This window comes from Pholis gunnellus (assembly GCF_910591455.1).
Source record: "Pholis gunnellus genome assembly, chromosome: 4".
Lineage (NCBI taxonomy): Eukaryota > Metazoa > Chordata > Actinopteri > Perciformes > Pholidae > Pholis > Pholis gunnellus.
In genome coordinates, this window is record NC_136530.1 from 23570497 (window position 1) to 23594296 (window position 23800).

At 39.7% G+C, this 23800-nt stretch overlaps 2 protein-coding genes across 2 annotated transcripts; both read right to left on the reverse strand.

Moving 5' to 3' along the window:
- Positions 1–3765: 3765 nt before the first annotated feature.
- lrrc8db (leucine rich repeat containing 8 VRAC subunit Db) lies at positions 3766–6315 on the reverse strand (the record flags this gene model as incomplete). Its single annotated transcript, XM_079158613.1, has 1 exon — positions 3766–6315. One exon carries the CDS (start codon positions 6313–6315, stop codon positions 3766–3768), a length of 2550 nt encoding a protein of 849 aa, XP_079014739.1.
- A 4122-nt stretch (positions 6316–10437) lies between these two features.
- Positions 10438–14267, reverse strand: lrrc8c (leucine rich repeat containing 8 VRAC subunit C; the record flags this gene model as incomplete). The annotated part of the gene is made up of 2 exons (XM_079158614.1): positions 10438–12678; positions 14130–14267. 2 exons carry the CDS (start codon positions 14265–14267, stop codon positions 10438–10440), a joined length of 2379 nt encoding a protein of 792 aa, XP_079014740.1.
- Positions 14268–23800: the final 9533 nt, after the last annotated feature.

The window sequence follows — 23800 nt, forward strand, 5'->3', positions numbered from 1 at the left end:
CACCAATCACAATAAGTGACAGCATTGTAACACTGTGTTCAAAAAGCAAACACATTTAAATGGAGGCCGGAGTGTGCCATTGGATTGTTTTCAATACATTTAGCATTCATAGCGTTTATATTGATGCTATTGTTTTAACAGTATACGAACACTTCATAAAGAGTTTATAACACACTGTAATAGCTGTAAGCAGGTATAAAAGCGTTATCTGACAGGCAATTATGAACTGTCTATAGACATCCCTCACGTTTTAAACGTGTTCAAAATGCAATCTAATATCTAATTATAGACAATTAAAACCATGATATGTAGCAGTTCATGCAGCAGTTAATAAGAGGATTTGCTGACAAATATAATAATAAACTAAAAAGTCCTTATATCTGCATGCAACTGCATTATATTCTGCTATACATTAATTATATTTATAGTGGTTGATTGTAATTGGTTAAGTGATTAACACATTTTAGGAATATATATTTTATGGCATTCTTTACCTCCCATACTTTAACCTGTACAGGACCACAATTAGTGTACCTCACTGACAGAAACAACTAATTGAAAAGACAGTTTTCAACAAGAGGTCATGCCAAATTTGCATGCATTTCAATACCTTGAGATCAACCGACTGTCATATATCCATCCAACGTATTGTATTACAATCTATGTGAAGTTTAATTAAGTCTGCAGTTCACCAACCTGCATGTGTTTGTCCTGCTGGAGTAAGATTTCAAGCCTCTTGCGTGGTGTTACAGTACAGTTGTATTGTATTATGTTAACCATGTCAGATTACCATCTTTGTACTGATATTATACGCAATGTGATTTAAAAATGTTTCTTAATATTTTAGAGTCCGCTGATATTGAATCAAGTAAATTATTGTTTGCAATTTACGGTGGATCTGGAATCTCTAAATACATCGGTATGATGTGTGTGTGAGTAGCGCAGTCTTTTTCTGTTAACTGTGCATATAAATACCCACAAATTCCCCCTTATTAATCTCACTCACAGTTAACTATTCAAAGCAGCAGCAAAAATGATTCTGTTATGAAATGTAGTAACTATTTATATCCACCAGAGGGCAACATTATCTAAGAAATGTGTTCAGTTATACATAAAGACCCTCAATTGTCACAACCACAGCTTTTCATAATAACATCAAGTTTAGAAGAACCTCTGGGGAAATTCCTGCTGCAATTTTTCCTGAGTTTGAGTCGCACATTTGAACCCCAACTAGTAATGGAGGTTAGTGGGATACAGCGTGTAGGAAGATGGTCACATCAGAATCACAAGCCCACACTGAATAGCCAAAACACGTTATGTGCTTGTACATTTGTTTGGAGCTCTAAAACAAATCAATATTATAGTACCAAAAACTATTCATAGTAATTCATTTATTCCAGGTGAAATGTGTTGATCTGCCTCAATGATCGTATGCTCACGACTCTTCCTCACACACAGATTGTAGAAAGTGAATTGAATATATTTTGTGAAAGTCAACGCAGTCATCATACACATATGTGCCAACAAAGATGCTGCCATTTGTAAGAATTATGTTAAACGAGAAAGGCCCACTCAGTAAAGTGCAGATCTCCGCCGGGTGTGACGGCGACGACCACTGCTGTAACGTGTGAATGAATGAATATAACCCACAACTGACTTGCAATTTGGGATCGCAAATCTTCTTGTTCTTAATCAGTTGTCATATGCTAAGTGAGGAGAAAATATTGTGTACGCTGTTGTTTAACAATGAATAAAATAATTTGAAAAGAAATTTGATACGGTTTTAATTCAGGCATCAAGGTTCGACTCTGCAATTATTTAGAATAATTCTAAATATGTTTCTTTGATGCAAAACCACCTTTGCCGAGAAACGTGGGCTTCATTTTCTAGTTTTGAGTAATAGTAATAATAACAGTGTAATAAGTCATTCTTTTATTCATGTAGCACATTTTAAAACCAGGTTTACAAAGTGCTGTGCAGAGAGAAGAACAGATAATAGACAATGAGATCATAAATACATACAAAGAACACACAAAATACATGTTAAATACACTGTTTACAAGAATGAAACGTAATGAAAGCGATTCCACCCAGGCTAAAACATCATTTTTCATCATGGACTGTTCAATTTTGAGATTTTGGGTTATATGGCTTCTATAACATATCTTTTCACAAACGCTTTTTTTTTTTAAACATACCTGTAGGTATTCATTTAACTACTTTGTATACCACCACTTGGTATCTGTGTATTTCTCTTAAATTCATCAAATGTTACAATTAGATAATACCTCATTTGTATATTTAAACATAACATTTAAAAACAATTTGTAATACAAAAAAATACACTCTTTGTATCAGTAATCAGCTGGGGACGTTTCATAGCGATATCTATTAAAATGTTGTATCTATTCCCCTTAAACGTTAGCAAAAAGTACAACTAATGAAAAGCGTCATTGGGAGTCGGCTGTACACAAGAAAGGAAACGATCTACTGCCTACACCTTCAAAGACTCAACTCTATCAAAAATAATGCCGCGATTCAAGTCTTTTCAACAAAGTAGAGAAAAGGATCAGACGGGAGCCGTCGTCGTGGTGGTGGGTTAAATATATTACAAGGATATTCAAATTGGAATGGATGAGGATCATGATACTAGGTTATACAAACAAAATTTGTTTGTGCAGCATATGTCACTGTTTGTGGTCTATACTGTAGTGGTAGTGTAAACGAGTCAGTCTTCACCTTGGAAGATGTACTGTAGCAGTAGTAATAATCTTAATTTAAGGTTCTATCTTTTTTCTGGAGCAAACAAACCAAACTCTTTGCTGTCTTCCTCAGCGGAGAGTTTGCTCAGTCGTCAGTTGGCCTGTATACGGCCATACTATTTACATAATACATTTACATATACATATTTGCTCACTTATTATTATCTATCCAGCCAGATAGTTTGTGTTTTATTAGTTCAAGTTTTGAGATATCCATACCTGAGACGTCTGCCTCCATCTGAATACTGTTAGAGGGGAATGGAACGTTTCAACAGCAACGTCTCCTTCCAGAAGCAAAGTCCCAGGCTCTCTGGATAATCAACACACTCGCTGTAAACAGGTTTCACTAAGAACACTTCTTTGCTAAAATGTAGGTGTAATAAAAAACTGCAAGGTCATATTCAGGGTAATTGGGACAATGTGACTGGAAAAAAATGTCACTGTTGAATTTTTGTGAAGTATAATATTCTATTGCTGTGAGCACCACGGACCAAATTCTACTTACATCCACCTTATTTGAGGGCAGGCAGACATTTCAAAACTATTTGCATACTATTAAAGGAGAGTGCGATTTGTTTTTGTAATTTGAGTGAATGGAGCCTCTAAATTGAGGTCAATCAAGTGTAGGCCTATCTAGTCCATGTGAGGAAAATAAAACTAAATCAAAAAGGATCGTTTTAAAATGATACAAATGTCCACTGTAGATATTTTTGCATAAGAAAGGTACAAAATATAAGCAGAGTGATTTAACTGCTACTATGTCCCTACATTAACTCAAAAAGAAAGATTATAAATATATATAGACATGACACAAGCCATGATCATTTATGGAGTTCATCTAAAATGTATCCAGTATGTATCCTTGTATGTGCTGTGGTATGTTATAAGTTGCTAAAAGATCATGAAGCGTACCGACACAGTACCCTGAACAACTTTCTCTAATGGCACGATAAAAAAAAGAAAGAAAAAAGACTTCTAAGATGAAATGCTACGAAGGTTGTGACTACCGTCCATCACTTAGACACTTGCAACCGTTTGGAAAAGAAACGCTAGATTCCTGATTGATGCTCTCTTTGACCTCCATGGGGAGCGAGTCAAACAGATGATCCTCCACCATCAGGCAGCCCCGGCGCAGGAGGCAGCACTGACCGAGCTGAGCCGGGAGACGATCCAGACAGTTGCCTTTCAGTTCCAGGTGGGTCAGCTGCGAGAGTTGGCCAATTTTCTCCGGAACGGAGGAGATACAGTTGTGGCCAAGACATAAGGTCCTCAGTTTGTTGCACTTGAGCAGTTGCTTTGGAACTACCTCAACTTTGTTGCCTGTAATGGCGAAATGTTGGAGGTTTTGCAGAAAGCCAGCCTCCAGCGGTATTACCACTATGGAGTTGTGGCTGACATCGAGGTACCTTAGCTTGAGAAGGGTGAATAACGATGACGGTAGAGACTCGAGCTTGTTGTGTGAGAGATAGAGCGACTCGAGGCTTTTGACGTGGCTAATTGACAACGGAATGGTGATGATCTTGTTGTGCCAAAGTTTGAGGCACGTCAGTCTCTTGAGGTGCTGGAAGCTGATGATCTCCTCTATTGTACGGATGTTGTTGGATTTCAGATCCAGTTCCTGAAGGTTGTTCAAACTGAAAATAGCATGGGGGATGCGCTCCAGCTCACAGTTGAGAAGCTCCAGTTCGGCCAGATTCATTATTTTCTTCAAACTATTCAGGACTAAGAGCTTTGTACCGTCGTTATGAATGACCAACTTGACGAGATGCGGAGACAGATCCGTTATGTTTGTCGGGATCTTCGTGAGGTTGCTTTTGAGGTGCAGGATGTTCAAGTGCCTGAGGTCCCGCAGAGACTCGAGTCCGATCATTTTGTTGTTTTCAGCGTTCAGGTTACCAACCAAGTACAGTTCCCTTAAATTCTTCAACAAGTATACCCAGCTAGGAATCTCTGCGACATCTGTAAATTTGACATGAAGGCACCGGAGGTGATCGCGAAGAAAAATGAAAGCAGCCTGTTCAACTTTGGCCGGACAGTGATAGAAGTGCAGCTCCTGGAGGTTTATCATTTGTGAGATCTTAGCTGTTATTCTGGCCTCTGGGATTAATTCTAATTTAAGGATTTCCAGATCAGTGAGATCAAACACAGCATCTGGCACTCCGGAGAGCATAAAAAGATGGAGCTCCAACTTCTCTTGGAGATTGCGCGTCACATGCTGCCGCAACTTCTCAAAGGTCCACTCATGGTTCAGGCTGATCTCCCGAAGTTTGTTCTCACTCACCTCAGAGAGGAACACGCCAAACCGCTTTGAATACAGCTGGTCGTACTGATCGACCATGTGGAGGAGGAACGCAAAGTCATTCTTAACATCTGGGATGTCACTGAAGCTGCTCTCCTCTCTGACTTTTTCAAAAGAATACTCCTTAAGAGGTCTCCGAAAAAGCCAGAACAGCGTGTATATACAGATTACGCCATAAACGCATATGAGAGCGATATAACTAACAAGGAGTTTCTTTATCATGAACGCCATGTTGTGCGTGCAATGGAACTTGCTGTATCCAGTCAAATGCTTTATTTCAGGCTCACACACGTGGTCGAAATCTATAGAGGCAACAAAAGTCATCGTGTAGCACAGGATCAAAATGAATTTGACCGTTTTGATGACTGTCTGAATGGCATACAGCCTGTAAATCAAGTCACTGTCTTCCACGTGGGCACGGAATTTGCGAACTTTTTCAAACAGGGCTTTTGCTTGCTCGCCGTCTTTCTTGTCCAGTATGGTCATGGCGGGAACTTCACTCACGAGCTTCTCAGCAGAAAACGTGACCCCGGATTTTGTCAGCAATGGGGCGGACTGGTTTGGACTCCCCTCCTCACTACTTGTGGAAAGATGCTTCAGGAGGGAGGAGGCACCGGCCAGTCTCTGCTTGTTCGCCTCCGAGTCCTCGCACGCCGTCTCGGACAGAGCTTTGGTAGTCCAAGGCGATTCAAAACATTTTCCCAGTATGGAAACAAAATGTTCGATTTTGGAACTTGTCTTTGGGTACTTGAACCAGAAGTTGCTACTGACCATTAATACAATAGTGTGGATTAGAGCGAGGTATGGGAAATATTTGGAATACCAAGGGAGGGCGACATGGTAGCACATCTGGTTGACAAAAACATACTGCTGAAAATCCAGCTTGGTTCTGACGCCTGTAGGCTGCCCAAAAGTACCCGATTGGGGGAAGGGAATTGTGGGGTCGATGCTATCAGGAGGCCTTTTAGCCATTAAAGGAGCGGCTTGCTCTCCAATGGCGCTTTCTTTGTTCCATAAACTATCAGCTGTCTCTGGTGGTCGGGGTCCTAAGAAGTCCCCAGCCCCCTCTGGAGTTTGCTCCAGAATGGGAAGACAAACCACTTGGTCTTTAGTTAACTGCATTGTTCCAGAAAATATGGCCAACATCAACATGACAATACCAAGGTAATCCATGAAGACATCCCACCATGGTTTCAGTATTCGATACGTTGGCTGGATGTCATTCAGAGAGGCTACTTCTGTGAGGGTGAACATTCCTGCAACAGAAAATATGAATTAATAGCATACACAATAAAAGATTATTTTCAGTCGATTTGTTTTTGTAATTTCACATACTTTTGTTTGTAATTTGACAGTTGTACAGGTACTGCCGCCCTCGCAGAGAGTATAAAGTGTTGTGGTTGCCTATTTAATATCTAAAATCTACATGTAGAAATGTGCCCTTGAATCGGTGACAAAGTGGTAAATATCATAAAACTTTACAGAATTGTCATTTTTGGGGGAAACAGGTTTCAGTTTAGTGATGAATATATTCATATAAATATACTGTATTTATAAACGATTTTATGTGGTGATGAACATATCCAGGCTGCTAACACAACAGAGTTTATGTCTGGTCATAATCCTGTTTACATCCTGAAGTGACTTGTTTATTGCTCCTGTTCATGTGAGACACACTTACTGACCAGAAAAGAGAAACCAAAAAGAGAAAGGCCCTGTAATCCCATGAAGTCCAATACAACATCCTCGTAATAAATTCATGCTTTTTAAGACTCTCAAATTGTTCAAAGTTATAGAGAGGTAGTGATTACTATACTATGTTCTATTGGGGCACACTAGACTCTAATGTGTTTCTAATATTTCATTTTACACATTTTGTAGTAAGATGGCATTAGCTGTATTTCACTGTGAAGGTGTTTCTGTTTTTCACTTGTATATCACACTCGGTAGAAATTATACTTCCTGTCAGTAAGAATGAGCCAATGTGACACAGAGGTCTGGAAACATACACTGGTTGTGTACAGTTTTAGCCAAGGCCACATTTCCCAGATAAGAGAGAGAACAGATTGTTATGTATATTCTCTAAAGACATGAAATAATATCTGTACCACCACGGCTTTGTCCATATTCTATTGTCTGTGTTGAAAGCATGAAGGTCAGTATTTGCAACGGGGCTGCCAAGCAGGGTGAGACCGGCTACAGCAGCGAGACGCATCCACGGACACGAAACAAGAGGTGAACCTGATGTCCGTGAAGCATTTAAACGCACCATTGATTTCTGTGTTTCGCTGGAGAAAATCACGACGCGTCCACATTACATGGCCCCTTTATATGGTTATAGCCAACCCCCCACGCTATATAACCCGCTAACATAACGGGGCCAGAGCGCAGCGGTTACATTTGTAGACCTTGAATAACCTAAATGTGGAGCGGCACTCAAGACGCACAGATACGCACCTTCAGGAGGTCTGATCCAGTTATGTGGATGCCGGCAGTACAGAACAACGCCTCTTTCTATAAGCCATGTTTCGCCGCGGTGATGAAGCCGTCCATTTTTTGCACCAGTTCAACCGTGGGCCTGCTGGCCGGGCTGTAAGCTGCTTAGCTGACTACCCCCCACTCCGCTTCAGATGGTCGGGTCCTCTGCCTCCGACTGGCGACGCGGCGGCGGCACGGCAGCACCAGCTGCTGCAAGTGTAGCCGGGCTTGATGTTATTCACACGCTCGCCGAGGTTGCTGCTCCTCGGTACGTTTCGCCGGAGCCCGGGACCATCAATTAGCGACAGTTCTGTTGTAATATGCAGGATAAATATGATGTTGCACACGTGTTGTTGTTGTTGCTGTTGTTTTCCGCACCAGAAGCTGGTGAACACCATATAGCGTTTCGAAATACCTCGCACGGATTGACAGTAGCAGAGGAGATGACCCACTGACGTTAGGGACCGTCGTAAAAGTGCAAGGGGTGTAATTTTAGGGGTGTAAAGTTATATCACAGCTTTGTTTTGTTATTCCAAAAATACTTCACCAGAGGAAACACCTAAAATAAAAGTAGATATGTATGTTTAATACAATGTAATTACAATTATAAGGGAGAAAAGCCTTGTTTGTCAACAGAGACAGACTTTATTTCCATGCAGGTCTCATTTGTCTTTGCACAATGTCACAAGGGTAGTTATATGATCCAAACCTTTCTTTTTTGTTTTTGGTATATTTGCACACAATTCAGTAGAGTAACAGAAATGTTGACCAATGTGCGTCGGCCCTGTACAAATAAATACAAATCAAATTCATGAATTAAGAATAATACATATTACATATTTTGCAGGGCCCAACTTCCCTTGTAAGTTCACTCATTATTTGCAAATATATATGTTCCCCTATTTTTACTTTCAGTCTTCGTATGCAATGTATTTGGTAACAGATTCAGTTTATACATTTATTCCAGGACTGGTCCTATTGCAGCCACAAGCTCTTTTCACATTTCGGCAGGAAAATTGTGCAATGCCCCCCCCCCCCCCATAACTTTGAATATTTTTTGTTCTAGACAACTACATATTTTCGTTGGTGCCTCTTGTGCGCATGATAATAGACTAATCTTCTTTGCCTTATTAATCCTCACCAGCAAGTAGTATCTAATCCCACAACACAATTAGGGACATGCAATGTGCAGTGACCCCGTTCCGATATCAAGTAATTAAATAGATGTTATTCGGAGTTTTGTGCTGTTATATCTTTAAGAATTGTTAACCTAAGCTGTGACATTTACAAATATATACATTTTTAATGGTTAACAACAAAAGAATACAGTTTCTAATAAAACATTTTTGTAATAGGCTGCACACTTCTTGTGCACATTTCAAGAGCCGGAGGAAAACACCAGTGTGACAAGTCCTTTAAGTTTAATGCACTTTAAATTGGCATCTTTCAGATACAGAATTGTTCAGCCAAGATTTTACATGTAGGCCTACTTATGTGAAATATACCCTTTGTATTTTTTTTGCATCTACCCTGCTGCAGTCCATGAGAACTAACAGTATCCTGAAGAAAATAAAAGACTTTATAAGGGCAACAGTAGATATATACAATACATCATACTTAAGGATACTGGCCTTAAACACACCCTCAGTGAGGTCTTTGATAACATTTACATTCAGTAATCAAATTATTTATTGTAGCAGTGACAGGAAATGTGCATTTAAACATAATTTGGGAGAAAAGTGTTATTCGCTTTCTTGCCGAGAGAAGATCAATATCACTCGTGTCTGCAGGCTATTAGTGAAGCTACAGCCAGGGGAGAGCTAGCTAAGCAGAAAGATTTGAAACAGAGGGAAGTAGCCTGGTTCTGTTTACTGATTCAGAAATATCTTCCTACCAGCACCTCAAAAATCTCCCTACTTAGGAGTGGGAATGTGCGTCTTGATACTGTGATATTGCTACTTTGATACTTACAAGCTACTCATTTAGTGTCAATTCCTTCAAAAAAATATTGATATATAGATATATAAATAAATATAAACGTGGATGGCTACATCACTTCCAAATGTCTTCATCACTTTTGGATCATGTTTTTGCATTCTTTTTTAGAAAGGAAACGTAGCGTGATGCGGTGCTACTTTTCGCTTGCAGATAAAAATACAGCAAGATACACTATTTGTGCAATAATAGTGCAAAAGTGTCACACGAGTAACCTCTAACATTTAAAAACAACATAACCTGAAAGTTATAAGGGGGCCTTATTATTTAATCATAGTATTTATGTAAAATACTGGTCTATTTTTTTTTTGCACTTAGTGGCAACATTTTTTGTTGTAGTTTTCATATTTGTTTTTGTAATACATGTTCCCAAATTTTTCCATTATTTTGAAAAAAATCACATTCCCATTTAAGAAATGATTAATATAAGGTATTTAAGGTATAAGGTAATTGGTATTGGCATCGTTACAATTGTAACAAAAAGTATCGTATCTAATTAAAAGTATTTTGTATCATAAAGCCAAAGCATAGTCCAGCATGTTACTCCCCATAAAACCACATCTTGTCCTTTTTACATTAACTTTTTTGTGCAGATAAAACAAACAACGTGTTAATTAGTTGGCTTCAGAGGTGCTGGCGGGTCTTTATGCTAAGCTAGCAGCTAACTCTCAGCAAGAACTATTCCTTTAAGAATAATTTTTGGTTGTATAATATGTCAAAAAACAAAACAAGCACCCCCGTTGCAGCCACAATCTATGTGACAATATATGAATAAGTAATTTTTCCCTCCATTAAGGAAACAAGAAAAATAACTTAACAGTAATGTAAAGATGGTAATGAGTTCATACAAAATTAATAATTTGAATTGGTAGACAGCAGGCACTGTGGCGACAATAAGGCATCTTACTCAGCCTTCATTTGGTCCCTGACATCAGAAGGCAGAGTTTCAAATAGTGTCTCTTCCACTATAAGGCCACTGCGCTTCAAAGCACGACAGCAACCAAGCTCTTGTGGCAGAATCTCAAAGTGGTTGAATTTGAGGTCCAAGTATGTCAGTTGAGCTAAGTAGGAAATCTTTGGCGAGAGTATGGACAGCGAGTTCTTGCCAAGCTTTAGCGTTTTGAGCTTTTTGCAAAAGAACAGCTCATCTGGTAGATTTTCGATTTTGTTACAGGTGACCGAGAAATACTGCAGACTCTGAAGGACTCCAATCTCTGGAGGGATGAACCGGATGTCATTGTTGGACAGGTCCAGGTAGCGCAGCTTGTTGCACAAGAACAGGTGCGAAGGCAATATCTCAATCTTGTTGTGGCTGAAGTAGAGGCGCTCCAGGTAGCCGAGCTTCTTGATGTGCTCTGGGATATACATGATGCCATTGTACCAAAGTTTGAGGCAAATGAGTTTTCGAAGATGTTGGAAGCTGATGATCTCCTCTATTGAGCGAAGGTTATTCTCTTTCAGGTCAAGCTCTTGCAGATTTGTTAGGCTGAAGATCGCGTGTGGGATGCGTTCTAGATCACAACGTACCAGCTCCAGCTCGATCAGGTTGGTCATCTTTTTCAGGTTGTTGAGCATTACTAGTTTAGAGCCATCGTTGTGGAAGTACAGCCGCTGCAGATGGCTGGAGACATCCACTATGGACTGAGGTATCTTTGTCAAATTACTCTTGAGGGAGAGAGTTTTTAGACACTTCATCTCCCGCAGCGACTCAAGAACTATATTTTTGGATACATCAGGGCATAGAGACCCGGTGAGATAGAGCTCCTCTAGGTTGCGCAGACCATACATCCAGTGTGGAAGTTCCCTGTTATCATCGAATTTCACGCGAAGCACTTTCAGGTTCTCTTTGAGGAAGGAGGTAGCTGTTGTGTGCAACTTTAAAGAGCTTTGGTAAAGAGACAGCTCCTGCAGGTCTTCCAGCTGCGCGATGGAGGCAGGGATGGTGACATTGTTGATGATCTCCAGCTTGAGTGACTGCAGCTCCGTCAACTCGAAGACAGGGTCGGGTAACCCAGGGAGCATGAAGAGCTGAAGTTCAAGTCTGTTGTTGCTGTTAGTCTGCAGTCTCTGACGCAATTTCTCCGCGGTCCACTCGTGGTTGAGGTTGAGCTGCTTCAGTTTGTTCTCACTGACCTCGGATAGAAAAACGGCAAACCGCTTTGAATACAGCGGGTCATACTGATCAATCATGTGCAGCATGAAAGCAAAGTCGTTCTTGACGTCCGGGATGTCGTTGATGCCTGTTTCCTGTCGCACATACTCAAAGGAGTACTCTTTCAGTGAGCGGTAAAACAGCCAGTAAGAGGTGTAAAGGCTTGTCAAGCCATAGACGGCCACCAAACACAGGTAACAGTAGGACAACTTAGAAAACAGATGAGCCATTGTGTGGTTACAATAAAACTCTTTGTAGCCCGTCATGTCCTGGATCTCAACTTTGCAATGCACTCTATTCTGCACTTTATTCACGAGGGAACTATTATAAGCAATGATCAGTAGGAATTTGAACACCTTGAACACTGTCTGCCGAACGTACATAAGATAGAGGATGTCCCCTTCCTCAACGTGCAAACGGAACTTCTTCACCTTTTCAAAAAGAGCTTTGGCTTGTTCACCCTCTTTTTTGTCAAGAGCACTTGCTGATGGCTTGTCCACTACGATCTTCTCCGGGATCGACCGGAGGGACTGTGTCTTCTCCAGACTTCCTTCTCCAGGAGACAAAGCGATGTTAGACCTAGAAGTGGCACTCTTTTTATCTTCCTTTTCCTCTGGATTTTCTCCGGACACCTCCGACAAAGCTCGTGTGGTCCAGGGAGAGTCGAAGCACTTGCCGAGCATGGAGATGAAATGCTCTATTTTAGAGCTCGAGCCAGGGAATTTGAACCAAAAGTTGCTACACACCATGAAAATGAGAGTGTGTATAAGAACCAAATAGGGGAAGTACTTGGCATACCAGTGCAGAGCCTTCTCATAACACATCTGATTGATGAAACTGTACTGTTGAAGATCCAGATCGGTTTTTAGACCTGTCATTTCTCTTGGTACGGTTGAAATATTGGATTGCAGGTGTAACAGTGACTTCGATTCCACTTCACTTTTGTTCTCCGAGACTCTCAGAGGAAGGCATATGATTTTATCTTGCATTACCTGAAACAAAATGAGTGAGAAAAAAAAGACAGATTAGTTTGCTCCGGGGCCGGTACATGGTTAGAAACCCCCTGAACACACCTGTGTACCTGGTGGAAAACTAAATACAACCCAAGGCATCACAGTCAAGAAAGTCTCACAACACACCACAGCAGCTTCAGCAAAAGCTTCTTCCCATCCGCAATAACGCATTGACTCACTGCCAACGAACAGCTCTGAAAAGTAAATAAAGTAACCTCAACTTCCTGCATTGACCAGGTGTTTTCTGATTACTTGAGTAACCTAATTTCTCTGAGAAACCCGGTGTACTGAGTGCAAGAAAACATACTGAATATTTACCAAAAGTTGGCATCAGTAAACAAGAACTGGCTTTAGTGTTTACCATACAGTACATGTTGAAAAACAGCTGCTTCACTCTGCAATAACAGGAAATGGATGCTTTAATTCAATGGTCGCATGACTGAAGGAGAGAGATTTTGTGCACTTTGTCAAGCTGTCTGATTCTATACTGTCAAATTATCTGAAACTATTACAGTATGTTAAGTGCAAACAAACTTCATTTGGGAAGAGTGAATGTAAAAGGACATTATAACTAAACTAAGGGCAATCCAGCTGTGCTGCAGCACACCACAGACTGAAATGCAAAGTCAGGTCTGCTGAGGTCTCCGAAGAGCTGATCTGCAGAATTTTACAAACTCAGTCTCTCTCTGTATTTCTCCCTTTAACTCTAATGTTGTGTGCGACAATGAAGTAATTACACAAAATGGCATGTTGATAATGGTCTGACTTATAATGTAAACTTGGCTGAATACATTATTATAAACTATTCGATCATGTCTAAACATTGTTATAGTCAGAGTGGGAAACAATAGCTGCTCCCACACTGATAAATATCCTGTTAACAGTTTTTCTAAAAAATGTTTTGGTATAATTTTCAGGATTTACACTACAGAGTATCACAGGAGCCAAAAAACGGTCCTATTCCTCACAGAGAGAAAAGTTAAGCGCCGGGCCACAGGAGTTTGGAATCTTATGTTTACTAAAAGGAGCTGGGTGGGTAAATCTTTCCACTGGTGAACTCCTGTTGGGCTGAATGCTTCCTTTGCTGTACACAGTCCCGGTTGTAAAAGCAGGGAATTAGTGCTTTTGAGCTGCTGCCAATACACGAGGCAGGGCAGTAATGTTCTATCGGAGAGCTTGAGTGAATTAAATCACTCTAGATGTTCTGAAAAAAATAGGACAACTCCTTTTATCTTATAAACATGTTGCAGTTTAAACTGAAGTTACATTAGCGTGCATTATCTACATTTTCCCCTTCACTTTCAAACAAATGGTGACAGTCAAAAAGTGGAAACACAATCGGCACAAGCTATTACATAACCTTATGTAACTCATGAAGGAGAAGCCCGTTCACCAAAGTAGAGACATCATGGTGAGGCTTTGTCACTGACCTGAAGAGTGCATCCGAAGACACCAATCATGAGCATGACTACAGACAGGTAGTCGGTGAACACATCCCACCACGGCTTCAGGACTCTGAACGCTGGCTGCTGTTCAGAGAATTGCCGGAATTCCATCACAGGAATCATGATGGCTGTTAACAAAAGAAGTGGAAAATTATCCCATTATATCACTTTCAGTCTATGCAAAGGAAAAAAGAACAATGCCATTATTGCAATCACAGTATAGAGGAGAATCCGTTTCATAACAACTCACAAAAATAAGTTGTGAGCCTTCATTCAAATACCCCTCAAGATGAATTGTAATTGCTTCAATCCTCAATTTTTCATCTGGCGCCTCCGTCAGGTTAAAATATCTATATATATTTGCCCAAATATCTGCCCACACTAACCACATTCCAATCCGTCTCTGCTGTACTTGCTCATTAGCAAATGTTAGCATGCTCACAAGCTGTACTAAGACAGTGAACATGGCAAAACATACCTTCTTCATCAGCATTTTAGCACTGTCATTGTGAGCATGTTAGCATGCTATTAGCATTCAGCTCAAAGTATAGCTGTGCCTCACAGGGCCACTAGCATGGCTTCATGTTGTGACGAAAGATGACCAAATACCCAAACTAATGTCATTCCCATCAGCCTCTCCTGTCCTGTGTTTAGTGCTACCTAGCAAATGTTAGCTTGAGAACATGCCAAACTATAAGAAGGTGAACATTGTGAACATACCTGCTAAACATCAGCATGTTAGCATTGTCAAGGTGAGCGTGTTAGCATGTTGATGTTAGCAATTAGCTCAAAGCACTGCTGTGCCTGACTTCGAGCCTCCTAGAGCAGAACGCTCTTATACCTAATTTAAACTTCTGCGTAAAAGCTTGTGCAGAGCTTCCACAGAGTCACAGAGAAGGTTTGCAGTGCTCGCAGAGAGCCGCAGAGTATAAATCAGACATTAGGCTGCATTCACACCTAATCAGTCATTGCAGCAAAGCAGTGGGGCACCACAGGGGATGCCGGGAAATATTCAGCAGCCTGCGTTGAAACAGTCAACTTTTGGACAAACGCAACCTGATTTCACCTCTGCTGTGGCCAATCGCACAAACGGCCATTGAAATCAAATGGGTAAACCAAACGAGTGTCACTCAATGGCCCATCCGACATTGTCGCACAATCCTGCGCAACACCTGAGTTGCTATGAATGGAGCTTTAGTCTTGTATAATGTGGACTCAAAAACACAAATAGTCCTTGCACCTTGAATTTTCACACCATGACCTCTTTGGTGATAGCTCAGTGATAAACAGAGACCAGTGAATACAGAATGTTTCCTCAAACTGATGACTCCCTCTCTAGAGGAGCTCCAATATTATACAAATGCACATTACAAATGTAACTATTTACTACAGTGCACATAAACGACTAAATAAATGACTCATTTTGTAGAGCTTTTGTTAGGACGTTAACTTCAAAGTCCAAGGAGCACATTGAAAAATGGCTTTACAATGTACCCGATGACAAAATGGACTATTATGCTATTACTTACCTATTACTGTCTTAAAAGACTATTACAAATCTGTCTTTGTTAACAAATGTAGCATGACAAAGAGTGGCGTGTCCCTGATACAGCTTTCTGCTCACACTCTGTGCTCACCTTCTGTAAAGTGCTTACTACAGCTGCAAGTGTCCTATTTCTTTTGTCTGTCTGGCAGTATGTTGGTTGCAGTGTCATTCAAACTCAAAAGGCCCAGTCGATGAAAATGATCTATCAGCACCAGTGAGCTTTGTAGTAAAACATCTCAGTGTGAAATATATTTAACATGATTATATTATGATGCATTCTATGGGCTGGTGGAAACAATAAAATGTCCAAATACAAATATCTCCCGTATATGTCTCAAAAGTTTATGCTGGTATAATGAAAAATCTACAAGGTGCCAGACCATAATGTCTTTTTATCATCTGCAGCTCCACAGGCCCAAATTGTCAAGTGCTGAATACATCTACACTCAAACCTCCGTTCATTATTAATGAGTTTAGCTGCAAGGTAACGTTGAATAGGTAGCTGAAAGCCTGGGGGCTTTTAGAGACATCAGTTTTGATAGTTCAATTAAACATTTTTATTGATTCATCCGTCTCAGTGTCATGACAACAGGCAGGATGTATTCAGGGGATGTTTACACTGAACTAGACAGTTGAAAGGCCGAGAAACATTTTCCTCACTCAGCTCTAGTTGTATCTATCCGAGCAGTTTTTGTGTTAAGGTTTCAGATATTCATCTCAATGAAATTTAGTTTCTAGTATTGAAAATGTTTTCATTAAATAAAAAAAAAATCCAACAGCAACATCTGTTTCCAGAAACTTGATCTTGTTACTGTTATACACAGACCTTGCTGAGAACAGGTTTCGTTGGAACTACTTTTTAAAGAAATAGTCCCCATGAAAAATGTTAATATTGTGTTTTACACTGATGTAAGATAAATAAGTAGGCTACATACACTGTACTTAAGTACAATTTAAGGCACTTGAACTTTTCTTGAGTAGGCCTTTTTCTATATAAGATTTATGGTCGCTTATACTTGTACACCACAACATTGTAAAATTTGACTTTTTAGTCCATTAAATGTATTTGACAGCTATAGTGGTTAAGATAAGCTAACCTTCCCAACCTTTCCCCAACTGTGGACTGTTGTTCTATCGACAATTTCGTGACCCCCCAGCCGCACTCTGCTGAATGCTGAAAGGTGATGATGATGGATTGGTTATCTTGCTCACAAGTTACCAACTTCAGTTCAAAATCCCTATATTTTTGTTAGGGGAGTGACGGAGTGTTACGGATAAATTGCGGTGCGAACTACAAGGTAATTACTGCAAAAACAGCCTGTAATAGCCTACACAGTTAAATAATAGTACTGAGCTATTTTTTCAGGATCGTATATTTCCATGTGGCCCTTCAGCAAATGCTCTGAGCCTCAGTACCAGTCAGCAGCCTTGGGGTTGGGAAACTCTGGTTTATTAGACTGGTAGATGAGACAACCCAACATGATATAAAGTAGTTCATAAGAGCTCCACCTTAACAATCTAATAGCATAATATACGGGCACTCTGAACCAAGCTTTTCAGCATAATGCATACTTTTGCTTTTGATACTTTAAGTACATTTTAATGCAGTATCTGAATACTTCTACTACTGGTGTTTTGCAGTATTATCCAGAGTTGTAGGACTGTATATAAGAAGTGGCCTATCAATGTGACATCATCCATTGGTTTGTGTACTGCCAGTATAAAGCCTGTAGTCTGGTATTTTGGCTGTCACCATCTTGGTTTTTGTCTGTCGCAATCAGAAGTGACACGGGAGGGTACAGCTGAGTATGTCCAAACATTGAATAACAATTTGCAGGTGACCAAAAAGGTTACAGTTAACTTTCATCAACTGAAATCACTTTAAAAGGCTTAAAATTATAAGTCGAAAACACGGACAGCCCCCAGACTGGACCATGCCGTGGTAGCAACCTGTCAATCACAGGGCAGCCACGACCTTAATGATAGCCTGCTTCATGGTGTTACTCCAAATTGGACCATCATTTACTAATTGAACATCATGCTGTATTAAAGAAGACTTAAAACTGGCGATTGAGACCATAAACTCATGTGTATAATGTTTACTGAGGTAATAAATGAAGAGAGAGGTAGAGTCATTTTCTCATAGACTTCTATAGAATCAGACTTCTTTGCGCCACTAGAAGACTCCCCCTGATGGCCATTAGAGACAATGCAGGTTTAAGGCTTTTTCACATTTGGCATTACTTTCAGACCTGGAGGTTGCAGCCTGTTTGCAAGGGAGTGATACTAATAACGAAAAGAGTTTATAAAAGGTTGTGGGCAGTAAGAGGAGGTCAATGTATTCTCACTAGTAAAGCTCCCCCCCAAAAAACTATGTTTCCCAGAAAGCAACACAAAAGTGTCTTTGTTCAGATCCTCGATGCCTCCCAAATGCCCACATTTTACAAACCCCACATCTCCAGCTTGTAATGCAGGCTTTCTGTTCAAAAGTATCAAGACCACACAGATACAAGTAAACTGAATCACCATATGTGAAATTGGTGATGTACCCCTTTAAGGGTAGGAGACTGAGTCCTTAAACTAATAGCTAATACATTATAATCTGACTGTATGGCAAAAGTTAAAAATAGTTACTAAAAGTCATCTGTATGGCCATTTTATAATGTTTTAATAACAGGGTGGATTCATGGAAAAAAATAAAAGAAATTACACAGAGAAAGGAGGCTTTGGGGTCAGGGTGTGAAGCCTGCAGTTTGTATTGGGTCCTTAGGAAAAAGCCTGTCTTTGCACTGGATGAGTCAGCCATTGAGTTGAGCTGGCCAGGCCATATCCTTGTCCCTTCCTGACAGGAAATTTGTCTGAATCCCAGATATCCAAAAACAGACTTGTTTGGAACACACCCAGCCCCAGGCGTACAAAAAGTCTTGTCTCGATAAGGATATGGAGAAGAAGAAAAAACTACCCGCATTGCAGGAAAAAACAAACACCTATTAGCCTAATGAGGCGCACTTTTATAGACTTTAGTTACTAGCTCCTAAAAAAAAGGGTTAATCCAGTCAGAGGAGCTGCGATTCATCCTGAGATCAGCACGAACCATCAAGGAGTCATCCGGTTAGGCGCCTGTTCCCCGTTTTAGGATTCTGAGGACACATAGAGTGAACGCGGCTCTGAGGCGCGGGCACGCAAACGAATGCGTAGCTATGCCCGACGACCGTCTGTTTGAATATACCAGGTAAACTAACGGTGATTGCGGCGTAAACCGGTTGTTGAGACGCTCCGGCGGCCGCAAGTCACGCTATATTTATACATGTCGGACCAACACGCTCTCTATTATTCCTCCATCGCAGCGGTGCTTACCTTGCGGTAGATGAGAGCTGGAGTTGAGGATGTGACGGCTCGGCTTTTCATGCGAAGAGGTTTCGGATCATGATGTGCGCGGTGCCCCCCTTTTTCCTTCTCTGTCCGCTTACCTTCCTGGATCCTCGTCCGGACCACCAGGCATGTAGCCCTCTGTCAGCCACAGGGGCGTGGACTTGTGGAGAAACCCAAGCAGAGACTTCCCTGTGTGTGGTGAATGTTGTTTATGAGACCGCTGAGGGGAGGAAAGGCCAAAACAGGAGCAGTCTTTCAGCTAATAATACTCGCAGGAACAAAACAACAACAACAGCTTCAGCACCGTTATCCTTTGTGTTTGCCGAATATCTATCGGCTTCACATTTTGCCTTTCAGTCTAATGATCAAAAGTATCTTTTTCAAAAGTTTGTTTTTCATAATTATATACCATACAGTACCTAAGTACACATCCTGTACTTGGGTAAATGTAGCCTACACCAACACAAGTAAAAGTATAATTTATTGTAAATCCTACCCAAGTAAAAGTACAACAGAATTAGCCTATCATATTTATACATAATATATATATATTTTTACATATTTTTCAGCCATAGAGACGTGGTAATGCCCCAGCCGACATGCTGGTGGTCGGAGGCTGCAGCTGCCTCTGTTTTTGAAGGGGTGGAGAAATCATATGAAGGTATCATCTAAAACCAGACGACTCGATGAATCCATTGGTACCAACCACATCATGCTATAGCTTGCGAGGCTGGAAAATGCTCCAAAGTGTGAAAACGGGAATGGCGATTTTTCAGAGGGATCCCTTAAACTCTCACCTCAAGATGGGTGAATGAAAATGGGTTCTATGTGTACACACAAGTCTCCCCGTCACACACATGTCCACTTTTTGATAATGCTTTTCCATTATCCAAAAACTAAGCAGTATGCATGTAGCCTACTATGAATGTGTTATTTCCCCCTATTCTAAAAATGGTATATTTTTATATTTTTGTGTACTGGGGCCCCTAAATAGTCTTTTGCATTGCATTGCATTGCATTACAACTGGGGTATGACTGGAAGGTTGAGACTCTTGTGGATCCAGTGAGACCAATTGTCTTCATGTGTGATGATGCTAGTCCCTATAGTAGTAGCCATTTCACATAGTGAGACCATTTTTTGAAATTTGACATCACTGTATAAAATGACCTGTAGTGACCTCTAGGATGATCACAGCTAAACTAGAGACCTATGGCATTCAGAGGAAGCATGGCTTTACTCGGTATATTGACAATAAGGGGGTTCCTGAGCCGTTTCCAGAACAGAAGCGCTTGCCATCTAATCACCAAATGTCAAAAGTTTTAGATACTAAAACACAGTATGACCTTTCTATGATGTTCCTCAAGATCTTGGCGTGTTAATGTGTTTTTTTGCAGGATATTTGAATTTCTTTAATCAATTCTCAAGTTCATTTTAAGACCAAATCTGTGCAATAAATAGTATCAACACTGTTGACCTGCTATCTCCCCTTAGAGATCCCTTGTCCCCATCTAAAAGGACAAAAGTGGGTCTATGTGAGTCTCTTAGGGTTTTCTTATAATGATCTTTTTCTTATGATGTATATGTATTTATGATGTACCTTGTTGTTCCTTTTACTCTTTCTTTATAGAGCGTTTTATTAAAAGGTTTGTAAATAAGAAGTGGACGTAGTCACCGTGACGTCACCCATCGGTCTGCTGTTTTAAAGCCTTGAGTTCAGCATTTTGACCATCGCCATCTTGGATTCTGACCGTTGCCATCTTATTTTTTTGCAATCCGAAGTGACAGAAAAGGGTGGAGCTAGTAACACCCATTACATTACATTACATTACAGTCATTTAGCGGATGCTTTTATCCAAAGCGACTTACAATAAGTGTATTCAACATAGGTATTCAAAAGAACTACTAGTCACCAGAAGTCATAAGTGCATCTCCTTGTTTAAACAAGCATTTAAGAGCATAAACCAGAGCAAAAGTACAGCGCAGAAACAGACTAATACAATAAGTGCAACAAACTAATACGAATACAATAAGTGCAACAAACTAGTTGCAGGTATGCCATTGGCTGATATGTGTGTGGATGTATAGGATTGGTTGGCTCTTGATATTTTGTTCTGCTTCATACCTATACCCTGTAGTAAGTGTTGCTGGAGCTTTGAGCTCTTTAGGCTTTTTCCCTTCTCCACCTTGGAAGAAGATGAACATGTGCCAGAAACCCCCGCTCTGCTTCCATAGTCCTGCCGTGCCAGGAGGAAATATTCTAATCTTCTAAAATATTGTATTGATGGAATGGCACAACATTTGGTATTCTAATGACTATGTGATCCTCAGTCTTTTCTTCTAGCACCACCATGAGGCTGACATTTTAGCTCTTTATTGAAATATTTTTCTATCTATCGTCTGTGAGCCCAGAGGATGAGGAGTAATAATCTTAATCTTCTGACTTTTCATGAAGTGAAACCATCAGGTCATTTCATCCAATGCTTTGGTTTTATGACCAAACATCCCAATCAGCCTCAGCTGTACTCTGTGTTGGGTGCTAATCAGGGAATGTTAGCATGCTAACACGCTAAACCAATCAAATGAATTGAAAAATTCAAGACAAAATATTTTAGACATTTGAGATTTTATTTTTAAATACATAAAAACAGCAGAATTAATTACATTTGATTAAATCATTAAGATTTAATAAAGTAGGCATGGTATTGATGAACAAAAATAAGTACTATAGTATTTAGTCTAGACTCTAGACTAAATACGACTCGAAACTATAAGACTCTACACTCAAAACTAAACTAAATACTATAGTAATCTAAACTAAATACTACAGAACTAGACTCTAGAGTCCTATAGTATTTAGTTTAGTCTTGTAGAGTCCTGTAGTATTTAGTTTAGAGTCCTGTAGTATTTAGTTTAGAGTCCTGTAGTATTTAGTATAGAGTCCTGTAGTATTTAGTTTCGAGTCCTGTAGTATTTAGTTTAGTCCTGTAGTATTTAGTTTAGTCCTGTAGTATTTAGTTTAGAGTCCTGTAGTATTTAGATTATTGATTAATTGATTAACCGTTTTGGCTGTAAATTTCAATAAGTAGTCCAAAAAAATGTCCTTTACAATTTTCTTAAGCCAAGTAGACATCTTCAAGACCACAACATATTCAGAAAGTTAATATTAACATTTGAAAAGCTGCAACCATTTATATATCGTAATTGTTGTTAAAAAATGTAATGAATTGATTATTTTAAATATTTGCAGATCGACTTATAATGAATGGACTGATCCTTTCAGCTCTGACTGATGCGGATCTTTTCTGATGCAGGTATTGATAAAACTCTGATGATATCTCTCCCTCCCTATAAGCAGCCTGTACAACATTCAGTCTCTGAGGAGCCATTGATGTATTTAGCTGCTCAAATCTGTGTGGGGCTGCTCCCAGGGGGGTGCACCCATCCATCCCAGTGGGGACAATAGGACGAGATGGAGCTGGTGTTGGATCACAAATCACATCCTGGAGGGTGGATAGCAGGTTGTTGAACTGTTGAAAAATGTTAATTCTGCTCTCTGATCCATGTTGGAGGACATTTTGTTTGCTGTCTTCTTACAGTTAGTTCTCACTTTCAGAATAATGACTCTTATCTGAAGTAAACTGGGATCCTGTGACACACATTGATAAGACTAATAATTACTAATTACTAATAATAATAATGATAATAAAATTTAAATAATAGCTGAATTAGAAATATTAGTTAAAGTAAACACACAGCTACACAATAACAATCTATTACTGACAGAATAATAAAGTCACGATGTGTCTGGAGGGAAAGTTCCTACTGTAAAATACAATGATTTCTTCCTGCTAATTATACTTCTACTGTACTACAGTTCAAAGGAAAATACTTTACATTATACTCCACTACACGTATTTGACAGCTACAGTTCCTACTTATTTTACAGATAAACATTTTACACCACTTATTTAACACGTTACTTTTATAAAATATGATGCATTTTTAAAGAGTGAACTTATTAAGAAGTTACCCAACAATATACTGTTGTCACCTGCTCAGCATGCTACATTTAAACACAGCTTACATGTTGATGAATCAGTATTAATAATCCAATAATATAAAATATGATATACAACTTTGAAACGAGCCAATCTGCATGATAAGCTCTTGTATAAACTAGTCCAATGCATTATAATGAATACAACATACTATTAACCTCTTCTGTGAACCTACAAAGGCCAAATAATAGTAATATTACAAAGGTAGTTCTTATTCATGTGATGCCCAATGAAAGGAACATTGTGCATGGATAATATGCATCAAACGTCGTATATTACAGAACATACCACAGGATGCTATGGTATGGATTCTAGGTAACCACTTTTGAACCGCACATTGACTGTGGCTTAAAGATTTCCCTTTGCATGCTGCCAGACAGAGGGATTGTGCAGATCTGATGTATCGCATTAACAATGTAAACTGTAAGTGATTGCAAATGGGATCCTTAATTCCTAAAATACATTCAGCTGGTAGTTTATGAAGTACACAAAAAATATTGCAGTATTATACAGCAATAATCCTACCATCATAAAGGCTGGAACTGTCTCATAGAGGTATGGATTCAGCTTTATGGTCATTTTGGATGTTGTTGTATTGTGTTAAAGGTGTTTTTAATATTTTGTCCATCCCACATATATCAACGAGGGTACTTTATTAGCACATTTCTCATATACTTGA